The 11,906-nt window shown below is 37.1% G+C and overlaps 1 protein-coding gene across 5 annotated transcripts in view; it reads right to left on the bottom strand.

Annotated features, from left to right (window-relative positions):
• Positions 1 to 1,628: 1,628 nt before the first annotated feature.
• The window catches only part of LOC149158714 (uncharacterized), a 242,414-nt gene continuing 232,136 nt past the window's right edge, over positions 1,629 to 11,906 (bottom strand). For 3 of the 5 annotated variants that reach the window (XM_089436283.1, XM_089436282.1, XM_089436284.1), the window contains one exon: positions 1,629 to 3,105. In XM_089436283.1, the coding sequence (XP_089292409.1) occupies positions 2,393 to 3,105 (713 nt within the window). In that variant the 3' untranslated portion in view covers positions 1,629 to 2,392. Of the gene's footprint in view, positions 3,518 to 4,488; positions 4,784 to 11,906 lie in introns of those variants that run through there. The other 2 variants (XM_089436287.1, XM_089436286.1) reach the window with 2 other exon arrangements.

The raw sequence follows: 11,906 nt of genomic DNA, 5'->3' as shown, positions 1-11,906 counted from the left end.
TAGTAGATTAATTGTCTATCTCTCACATGTTCCTAGGCCCTCCCATGAGGGGGATAAACCCAATCCAACTCTAATACCATGTAAAGAAATGGGAGAGTGGACATTATCACACACCAAAAATTGAGTTGAGTACTCTATTAAATCAAATAATGTTACACATATAAATACATGAAAGTTGCCTCAAGGTAGACACTATCTTTATCATATGAACAACCAATTGTGAAAATTTCTCAAACACCTCTGATGCTAATTAGTTGAAACAATACATGGAGATGAGCTCTAGCTAATAATGACATAATCATAGACACAAATATGATCACACATAGGACAAGTTACATATTCGAACAAGCTGAAAAATAATTTCACAAAATTAGTAGCGAGCCACAACCTAACAACAAAATGGGTGTTGTGGAAAGGTTGGTTATGGATAGCATTACATCAAATAACACTATGAACCCACCTTTCTTTAATGTATATAGAGACAAACCAATGAGTTTTTTCAATTCAAGCACCTTGTTTCTTTTGTGGGGGGTGAGGGTGATTTCGACAATTGCCTGATTTATTGAAATCTTTAAACAAATAAACTACGACAATTAAAAAATATATATGATTGATGTGTACCTCCCAAACCACAATGAGACCATGGATGGCTCACAAGCACGATGTTAGAATGGAACCTCGAATTTTACAGGCTCCAAATCAAAAATCAAATATGGTGTGAAAATGAGTCTGATCCCAAAGAGAACACAACTCAATTTTTTCCTGGTATCCTTCTACACTATCTCACCTTAATAGGGTAAATCTTTTTGCAAATATTTTCTTGCAAAAAAAGTATACATTACTGGCGAGTAAATAGATTAGAATTACCAGTCCATGTGACTTAATACGGTTAACAATAAAATGCACTGTTGAGACACTCATGTGAAAATCACCGCTTCAAAACCCCATAGATCTAATTAACCCAAACAAATAAAAACTAAAAAAGAGAATAACTCATAATTGCCAAATGGAAGCCCAAATTCAAGAAGTTTTCCTATTCAAATTCACCTCTAATTTGATTAAAAAAATACAAACCAGGACATGTGAGTTAATATAGCTAATAGCTAGCTCATAATTGCCAAATGGAAGCCCAAACTATGAAGCTGCCCTGTTTAAGTTCACCTCTAATTCAATGAACTTTTTAATTTTCTATTTTATAATAAAGCAGTCGCACGCTTACCTCTACACCACAACAAATTGCAATTACTCTGATCATGATCTTTACATGGTCGCTGGAAGAGTTGAACATTTTCAAACATCAAAATCGATGCGATCTTAGAGCATCATTACAATCGAACCTTTCTATGATGTCCCGTATCTTACTATGGAACCAATACAAACTCATAGAAGGTAAACTCATCTAGTATGGACACTAATATGTAAAGTCTAAGAATATAAAATAACTCTTGGATACATAGCATCAAAAAGTTGAAGAATAATCTAGCCATGCATCTTTAGAGAGAGAACATTCATATATAGATAGATATAGATATGCCAATGATGACTCCCCCGCCGCATGACTGTAGCGAGATAGTTCAGCATTAAGTAGGGCAAGGTCAGACTTCATCACACATAATTACACCAAGAAGTAGCCTGAAATTTTTGTCACTCTCCTAAGATAGACATTGGATTAGTAAAGATTATGCAGGGAAGATCGTTAGCTATATCCGAGTTAACAAGCTTTTAGTGGACAGTGAAGATCAAATATCATATCATGTCTCTGAACAGCACTTGCCTACAGGCGCTTGCGGGAACTGAAAGAATGGAATCTCATTAAGCAAACATTGATGGTATATAGAATAAGCCATCCCACGGACAAGGAGCGAGAAGCATCTACAGAATTATTCGACACATTCAAAGATGATACCTTGCATCCATCCTTCAATTAAATATATCGGACATCAAAATAAACCAATGAATTTTTCCCATACCCCGCTTCCTTAATTCCAGGTTGGCCTCAGCTTGTTGAACAAACATATATTAAATCATCTGATTGATTATTGCCAATTTGTGAAGAGGATTGAAATTATATACATAGTGGACCTCGGATGGTAACTTGGTAAGCACTTTCTAGCTTACCCGGATATATTACCGAGGAAGAACATCTGTCAACTCTCAATATAACTCCTTTGCATTATAATCCACAAGGCTGGGCTGCATGGAAAACAATAAAGAAAACCTTCCATAGTGAGAGCTCCAATGCTCAAGATCAACAAATATCACAGGTTCCATGAAATGTATATGTGACATGTCAACAGCTCAAGGTCTCAAGATCATTCTGCAGCCAGATCTCTATTTCTAGTTCGACTCAGAAATGACAGACGAACTACCATTTGGATTAATGTCAGAAGCATTACTGTATCCTGGATGATGAAGCCATGGGATGAGTAGAACCTGTGCAGTTCAGTGATTGGTCAGGCTTGGCACTAACTCCTCCGTTTGTTCTGTGAGTAAAATGCCCATGAGAAAACTTAAACCTACCGACCTTTGCATTCTTTTGAACTGATAAAAGGGGAATTATTCTTCTAGCTGCTGGAGCATGAGTTTCTTTGGAAACATTTTTCGATGAGGTCTTCTGAGATGTGGTCATTGGCAAATCTAAACCTTTCCCTAAATCTCCCATATTATCTTTTGCCTGATCATGGAATATCTTACCTGCAATTGGACCAGTGGTATCATAAGAAACTCCAAGCCCGCCTATATTCTTTGAGACTTTCATGATTTCACATTGTGTTCTACTTGTTGATACTGTATTTTTCACACGCCTTGAGGTGTCATTAACTTGACTGAGACTTTTCCTCCTCTCAAGTGATGATGACTTCTTTTGAACCACTGAACTTCCACCTGCCCTACTTTTTGAATTTTTCTTCTCCATTACTCTTGGATTCCTGAATTCTGCATCAGCATCAATTGAATCCCTAGATTGTTGGACTTTAGCAACTTTTTTTAACGACACTCCAGACCAGGATTCAAATGCTTGCTGCCTGTCTGTTGTAAAATATTGGCTGACCTTTGCCATGTCATATAATGTCTGAGCTGCAGCTAGTACCCTCGGAGAAACAGGCACTATCAAATGACGAGAATTATGATGAAAGTCAGCTTCGGAGAATAATTATAAATGGTCAAATGAGAATAGGATATGTAGCACATCCAATACCCGAACAAAAAGGAAAATAATGATCTGACAGTACCAATCCTATGAAAATATATGTACATAAAGGTCTCCAATACAGCACCTTGGCCCCATGACGCAAAACGCGATTTAAAATATCAGACAAGAAAATTAAGGGTTTCTTTTGCCAAGTGAACAATTCCAAGCGGATAAACACACATACAAGATGATGCCTTTTGAAGTCTTGCTAAAAGGATGCCTTGAAGTTCTCGTTTTAATATCCGTTCCCGTATACTTACCAGCCAAGTAAAGTCGTCATTTTAATTTTCCCCATTTCCCCACACTTTGGTATGAAAAATGAGCAACCTGTACCAAGGATAATCTCAAAACAAGCACTATCTGACAAAAACAGTCACCAAAGTAAAGAGAATACGCTTTATAAATCCCTAGTCAGTATTAAAAATGGTTTCAATGGGCGTAGTGATTGAGCAGTGATGATAGTGGCATGCCAAGTCGCCCATAAGGGTTCGATTCCCCTGGAGATGCAAATAAAAGGTTGGGCCAGGTGCAACTCCTAGGTGTATTTGACAGAAACCCCTACCACAGCAGCTTAGCAAAGAACAATATGGAAGAAAAGAAAGAATTGCTTATATTATAATCTAATGTCGTGACTCATGATACACAGCTTAACGTTACAAAAGTCACCAATTTATCAGCAACATGAAGTTTTTTTGTGATTTTTACTCAACTAAAAATCACCCTTAAAAAGTGGTGATTTTTTCTGCGCCAATCTTTTGCCATTTTTTTCCCTTTCTTTCCTATTTTTAAAAAGTGAATATATTTTGTATTTTTTAAATTGGTTGAATTTTCCGCAATTTTTCCAACGACCCGAGTTCATGACCCGGTCATTTTTTTTATGATGCCAATGTTTGCCGCACTGATACATAGGATCATAAGGGAGGAGAGATTAACGCTCCATTTTGAAACTCTTTATTTTATCCGTGTCATTTTTTTTATGATGCCAATGGTTGCCGCACTGATACATAGGATGATACATAGCATCACAAGGGAGGAGAGATTAACGCTCCATTTTGAAACCCTTTATTTTATCACACAACTTATCATTATCTTATCTTACTACATTATAATTTTGTATTATTATATTTAATCATATAACTTAATTATTATATTAAAGATTGCATAATAATTTTATATAATAAAGTGACATATTGACAAAGTACATTAATTAAACTTCTATCGTATGCCCATCATAAACCATATTTTCTAAGATCCTCTCTTAATGGTCAAATTGGAATACACACCAAGCTTATCTCTAAATTTTATGAACTTATCTAGAACAAGAAGCTAGGTGAAAATATCCTGAATCAGCTGCTATTTTGCAAAATATCTCATCTCAACATCTCCATTCTCCACCAACGGCCAAATATAATGACAATATATTTCCACATGTTGTGTGCTCATGGAAGACATGACACTCTAATTATCACATTGGAGTATAGTAGATCCTGCGAATCAGCAAGAAAAATTCTCAGCAAAACCACTTCACAAACTGCTTCCACTGCTTCCTTGTACCCAGCTTCAGTGGAGGAAAGCGAAACTGCACGCTGCTTCCTACACAACAAAGATGTTTGTAATTATGCCAAGGCTTAAAACATAATCAGTTGTGGATTTCACATCATCCATTGGTCCTATTTAATCTAGATTCATATGTCATGTTGTCGCACAGATTGTCCAGGCAGCATGACAATGCTCAGACCGAGGGCTGTCACCCTAATCCTCGATCCCTCCATTTACGCTGTCTCCCTGAAGCGGGCTACTAAGGGGGGTAGACCCTATAGGAAAAAGGAAGACCAACTGGGAACCAGCTGGCTTGGAAGACGCAGCAGGAGGAAACAAGCACTTGATCGATGTTAGAATTTGATTAGATCTTTAAATGCTTAAGACCAGTGCCTTATGGAGTCAATGAAGACCAAGTAATTAATTAGTTGCTGCTGCTTAAGAAGAAATTTAACGATTGCTTGAAAATATTTACAAAATATCAAACATGTAACGAGCATTATATAATCCAAGCAATGATTGATTTCACCCGATACAAGATGTTCAATAGATGCACAGAGCTTTAGCAATTAAACTTCAAAAGATCAAATACTTAAAGCAACCACAAAATTTAAATGTTAACCAGTTTCAAATAGTTAATCTTAACTATACCATAACAGAAAAAAGACTTTAAAAGTAATTTCCAATGTTCAATTAGTTTTTTTTTTTTTTTTTTTAAAATTTCTAAATATTTTTTTTATATTTTTATTTTTTACGAGACTAAACTAAACCAAAACTTAAAAGATTAAAAACTAAGCTAAAAGAAAATGAAACTTAGACCAAACACTAAATATATATACAAATGAAATGAAAATTAAAATTAAAAGGAAATTTGCTAAAATCTAAATGAAACGGAACAAATCAAAACTTTTTTATATATATTTTTTATAATTTTTGTAAAATTCTAAGATTAAACTAAAATCTAAATAAAATTAAAATCTAGTCTAATCTAAAACCTAAAAGAACTTTTTTTATGCTTTTTTTATATTTTTTTATATTTTTATAATTTTTGATATTATTTTTAAAATCAAAATTTAAACAAAATTAAATCTAAATTTAAAGAAATCTAAATCTAAAACTAAAACAAAAATTTAATAAATCTAAAACTAAAATGAACTAACGTATATACATTATAATAAAAAAAATGAAAATCTAAAGCTTATCTAAATCCTAGAGTAAATGAAATCAAAGTAAATAAAAAAAAAAGGAAATACCTATGCTAACCTACCAACACGCATATAGAGAAAATCGAAAAAATAAATAAATTTGATTGTTGTTGTGTTTAGTGTGTGCAGGTATGCAGAGGGAGTCGATGGCAGCGAAAAGAGGAGTAGGTGAGAAAAATCGCGTGGAGAACAATGAACGCTGACGTGCGGAGGAAGAGCAGGATGGTAGCTAAGGGACGTCGACAAGGTTTGAAATGGCGGATTTTGCAGCAAATGGAAAGGACGCGAGTCAGGGAGGAGAAGCTACGATGGAGTATGACAAGGCAGCAATAGAGTGGTTTTGACGACAGCGATGAGAGAGCTGCAGCATAGGATGGAGGAGCCGCATATCGATGGCAACAAAGGATGACTGTGGGTTGGCAGATTTATATCTGCGATTTTGATGCAAGACGCGTGGAGGGAGGGATGTAAACTCAAGCAGCGTGAAGCCAGCGAGGCAAGGATAGAGGGGAAGAACGTTGAGGATTGCCGATTTCAAGAGGGTTTGCTGCAGAGGAATGGAATCCGACGGGTTTGATGAGCGCAAGTGGAGGAGTTCGAAAATGTAGCAAGTAATCTTGTTGTGGATATGCGAAGGAGATATGGCAACGGATGGATGGCAGAGAGGAAGGAAAACGGACGGAAGGGAAAGTTCGCTGCAGGGAGAAAGCAATCACGCGTGAAGGAAGAGATAAACAATGGATTAGGGTGTGAAATGACTAGCGTAAAGAAACTGAGGGACTGCAGCGTAGGAGTTGGGAACAATCCAGGAGCCTGCCTAAAAAAATTTCGAAAATTTTCCTGCGGAATTGAAACCCCAACGGACAGATAGCTTGGAGAGCCTCAAATTTCTTCAGAAAAACCCTACAAGAACCGATTCTGAGGCCAATTCTTGCCCTCCAAGGCCTAGATCTGGCTTCAAACAAAAATTTCTTTTCAGACCTATAACCTGCAATGGCAAAACAGAATACCCAGGAACAACATGCACAAAAAACAAAACTAAAAATCCTAAAACCTGCTAAATAATTACACTATTCACAGTTTAAAGGCTCTAAATAGCCAGATTTGTCAATATGCCACAAAAATATTTTTAAAATTTTAAATTTAAGATGAGGTGCTTCAGAAAACCCTTCGTGCATTCACCAGAAAATTTCAAATGATAAGCCCGGGATCAAAACTGGTTGGGCTCTTCAGAAAATGCAATTTGGGAGTTGGCTGGTTCAGCCGAGAACTTCCCCGAATGCCCAGTAATCTCAAAAAAAGGATTTCCTGCACAGCTTAAATCAACCATTAACGAAGGAGAAAACGATACTAAAATCCAAATGTAATGGAGATACCTGCCATCATATCCAGAAATTTAACTACCATTCAAACCCTAGCGACTAAGCAAGATCCCTGAGTTTAAAATCACTCTTCATCAAGCTATCATCTTACAGCAATTCCAGAAGAGTAACACCAGCGAACTTTCAACTCCAAAGTCTTTCTTTATTGCACAAAAAATGACTACAAGAGAGCTTTCTTTAGCACACCACTCTAAGATCGAATGATCTGAAATGACCCCTGACACCCTATTTAAAGGAAAATTTTCCAACGACTAGTTCGAGTGATCCATGTCAAAATGATCTCGACCGTCGATGAGGATCAAAAGCTCTTTTAATCTTATCCGTCGAAATTTTAAATGCATTTTAATATATTAAAAAATTAAAATCTTGCATTTATTTCCTCAAAACTTTGACTTATTATTATTTTATTATTTTATTTTATTTTTTCACATTTTTATTTATTTTTAAATTTAATTTAATTTTATTTTATTTTTTAGTTATTTTTTAATTTTATTATTTTATTATTTTTTATTATTTTTATTTTTCACTAGACCCTCGAACTTAACCTTTGGAAAAAACACCTAGGACCTAGGACTTATGAGAGGATAAAACATTTTCTAACCCTCAACACACTTTATATCATGACTTGCACAATTTTACATCTCAAAGGCGAAAACCCATTTGACATAGACCCTCATAGACTACTCAGTGTTACGACACAAATATAATCTAGCAGATCAAGCAATTTGTAATAACCTAACCAGATAGTTAGAATTATTTCCAAATTACTTTTACATAAACTCGACTCAGCACACTAGGATTCCCCTAAGATTCTAATGACAAAATCCATTCTGGCTTTGGGGTTACGCTGAAGGAAAACTCGGCCGATCATGGATCGGCGAGACAAAAAACCTTCCGGAACATAGATTATCACTAGAAAATTAGGTTTGCCTAGGCAATTTACATACATGACTCAGATCTGCTAAGATTATTTACAATTTACACATGCAGACTAGGTTTACAACATAACACGATCAGGTTGATGATGGAAGTCGAATGGCATGGATACGACGATCAAGCGCTACCCTTTTGCGAAAAAAGGGAGTGTACTGCTATGGGTAGTTGACACGTAGTGGTCAACATGTCCTATCAACTGAAAATCCTCTCATCTGCCACACAAGATGCCAAAATCCAATGTACTATTTACCTTTCTTAAAATTCTCTTGGTTGTTGTTAAATGTTCATCTTTAGGAGATGTCATAAATCTAGAAATGTGGCTCACTCCAAAACTCAAGTTCAAGCTAATGGCTATGAGAAAGATGAGGCTCCCCACCAACTGTCTATATATAGAATTATTCGTTAGTTTTGAGTCAGATATGGCCGAAAGATTCATCCCAGCCTCCATAGATATAGATTAGTTTACAATTAATCATTCAGAACTTCTCCACTAGGTCTTTTGCAAACTTATGTTGGGAAGCAAACACAACCAGTCTACTAAAACTCCACACCTAAGCAATGATGTCGGAGGCCTAACTCAGTGGTGTCAAAAGAAAAATTGTTACCTTTCAAATTATGTTGACCTCACTACATGTGATAATGATGTCATCCATGTAGACCACTAGAATCACCAAATCACAATCTATGCTTTTGACTTGGTGAATCGAATCGAAAGGATTTTTGAATTCAATGTTTATGAGATGTTTGTCAATTTTAACATACCAAGCTCTTGGAGACTATCCCAAACCATAAAGAGCTTCAGCCATCAGCTAACCTGCAAAGCCTATTTCAAACCGTAAAGAGCTTCAACCTTCAACTAACGTGCAAAGCCTATTTCAAACCATAAAGAGCTTCAACTAACCTGATCCTTATGTGTCTTAGAATTATCTTGGTTGTTGTTAGATGTTCATCTTTAGGAGATGTTATAAATCTATAAATGTGGTCCACTCCAAAACTCAAGTTCAACCTAATGGCTATGAGAAAGATAAGGCACCCCACCAACTGTCTATATATAGACTTATTCGTTAATTTTGAGTCAGATATGGCTGAAAGATTCATCTCAACCTCCATAAGTATAGATATTAGTTTACAAATTACAATTAATCATTCAAAACTTCTCCACTAGGTCTTTTGCAAACTTACGTTGGGAAGCAAACACAACCACAGTCTATTAAAACTCTACACCCAAGCAGTGATGTAGGAGGCCTAACTCAGTGATATAAAAAGAAAATTTGTTACCTTTCAAATCGTGTTGACCTTGTTACTGCTCAAACTAGTAGGGGTCCTAAAAGGGGATCCTTGAAGGGCTACTACTAGGTCAAGGGCAACAATGGAGCAATAGCCCACTATTACCTCGACTAAGGCACCCTACTTTTTACGGACTTTCACCGATGGGAGGAGACTCGTTATAATAAGGTTCACGAAATAATGGATCAATGATAGGATGAGAGGTGATCTTAGAAGCCTATTCACAAAGGAGGCTCAGATATATGGCTTGCTTGCTTTGAAAGCAAGATGAAAGGCTCTCTAGGAAGGGCTTAGGGGAATTCAAAGAGCTAGGGTGAGTATATGACTTGTTAAGAAGATTGTTAGCTCCTAAAATCCTTGTGGAAACTTGGCTTCAAAGTGGTCTTTGTGAAACTCGCTTCAATAAGTTGTGGGACCACACAAGACCAAGTGGACCCGAGGTTAGGTCAAGAGAATGGGGTTGAGCAACCAATGACGTGTTTGACCTAATCAGGGAGAAGAAAGAGATCAAAGAACGAATTTTCAATGAAAGGTAATGCAAGGATCCCAATGAGGTTACTAGCCTAAGGAAACCAAGGGCAAGATTCAATCTCGAGATTAGGGTTTGAAATATCTCAAAATCCCATCGTCGGAATTTCTTCAAAATTGGAGGGCACCTAGGAGACACACCCACACAATAGGAGCCAAGAGAGTGAATATTTTGGATGGGTGGTTTTGCAAGAAATTTAATGCCCTAGGTGACCCAATGGGGCTAGACCTAGAAAAGAGAGAAAGAGGGGAAAAGTTTAGGGTTTTAGGGTGATCACCTATTGTGTACTAGTGCCTAATCCTTTGGGGAGATTGGAGTCAAGAATGATTACGAAATCGGATTTGATTTTCTAGGTCAAGGGGGCTTCAAAGACAACTTCTTCGCTTAGCATTAGGGCAGAAGAAAAGCAGCTTCAAAGACTTTACACTTCGTTTTGCAAAATAGATGGCTTATCAAGATGAATTTCAGCCATGAAACATCCCTAGAACATTCATTCATTATACATGGCCCATACATGAAGCAGCACAATCTAGAAACAAAATTTCCACAACTTCGCATAAATGGATGCAATAAATTAGCCCTAGTATAGCGAAATCCCAGCAACAATGTATGTGACAAAATAGAAAGAATAGCATTAAATTGCACTTACATGTATAAGAGTATATCCAACCATCAAAATTTTGCCAATCAAGAAGCTCCAAGACATGAGAAAATGATCCAAACATCAAAATTCATTCCATGCTCCAAAATTTCATCCTCCAAGAAGGATAGTGAAGTTCTCTTAAGAGATACAAGCCCAAACCAAGTGATGATGATGAAATGAAATCATCTCACTTGTATTTATACATGTCCAAATGAATTCAATTTGCCTAATGAGGCTTAATAGAACCCCTAAAATAAAATAATGTGCAAAATAACAATCTTTTGGTGACAAACCCACCAAATTAGCTCAAAATCAGAGAGTAAGCCTCTCAAGAGGTCGAATGATCAATAATACATGTCGTTGGGCTGTAGAGGAGGCCTAATGAAGTCCATATGTGCCATAATGTGAAATCAAACTCCCAAAAGCAGTGGACAAGGGGTTGGCCCCTTGTTCTCCAAACAATGAACCTGTGGTGCTCCCAAATGGGTGTGGGGGCACACAAGTGTCCTCATGGGTCTCCAAACAAATCGAAGATGCATGTAGACCATCTGCAAGGGCTTGGATGATGGTATAAGTGATGCCACATCATCATACATGTCCTGGGTCATTTGCCTAGTACATGATATAACTGTGGGGCCGATTGGGCATGGTGAACCAGGTGCATCTTCCTCGTCCAATAAGTGAACCACGAGCAAACTTTGAATGACTCTGGGGATCCAAAGAATGTTGTTTGTTGTTGTGGAGGCCCATGGCTCTCTACACACACCTTACATGTGTCAATGTAATCCTCTGGAGGGTTAGGACCCTGTATAGGGAGACCAAACCTAAGATGGAGACCATCTGCAATCCTGCATAAGATCCAAAGCGTCCCCTTGCCTTCCAGCACACCAAGTCATTAAAGAAATCAATTTAAAGAGTTTACAAACCATGGACAATAGGTGGGCACTTCATAATGGAATGCCCTTCCATAATGGGCTTTGGCATGTGCTAATGTCTCCAAGCTCCAAGGGGGGTTAACCAAGTACCTTATTAGGTGGTTTTTACTTTTAAAGGGGATAGTATGTCCTTGGTACATCCTTCAAATGGTGGTGGCATGTGATAAAGTGATGGAACGAAGTAGAGGATGAAGGGGCAATCTTGGGTCACATGCCAGGATACAAGGGTAGCTGACAAAGGGAAGACCACACTTGGGTAA

Source organism: Pinus tabuliformis, chromosome 5_2 (assembly GCF_031772625.1).
Source record: "Pinus tabuliformis cultivar Carrire ecotype Pingquan chromosome 5_2, CPIR1, whole genome shotgun sequence".
In the NCBI taxonomy this organism is placed as follows: Eukaryota; Viridiplantae; Streptophyta; class Pinopsida; order Pinales; family Pinaceae; genus Pinus; species Pinus tabuliformis.
Note: the sequence above shows the minus strand (reverse complement) of the source record. Positions and strands in the feature narration are given on the sequence as shown.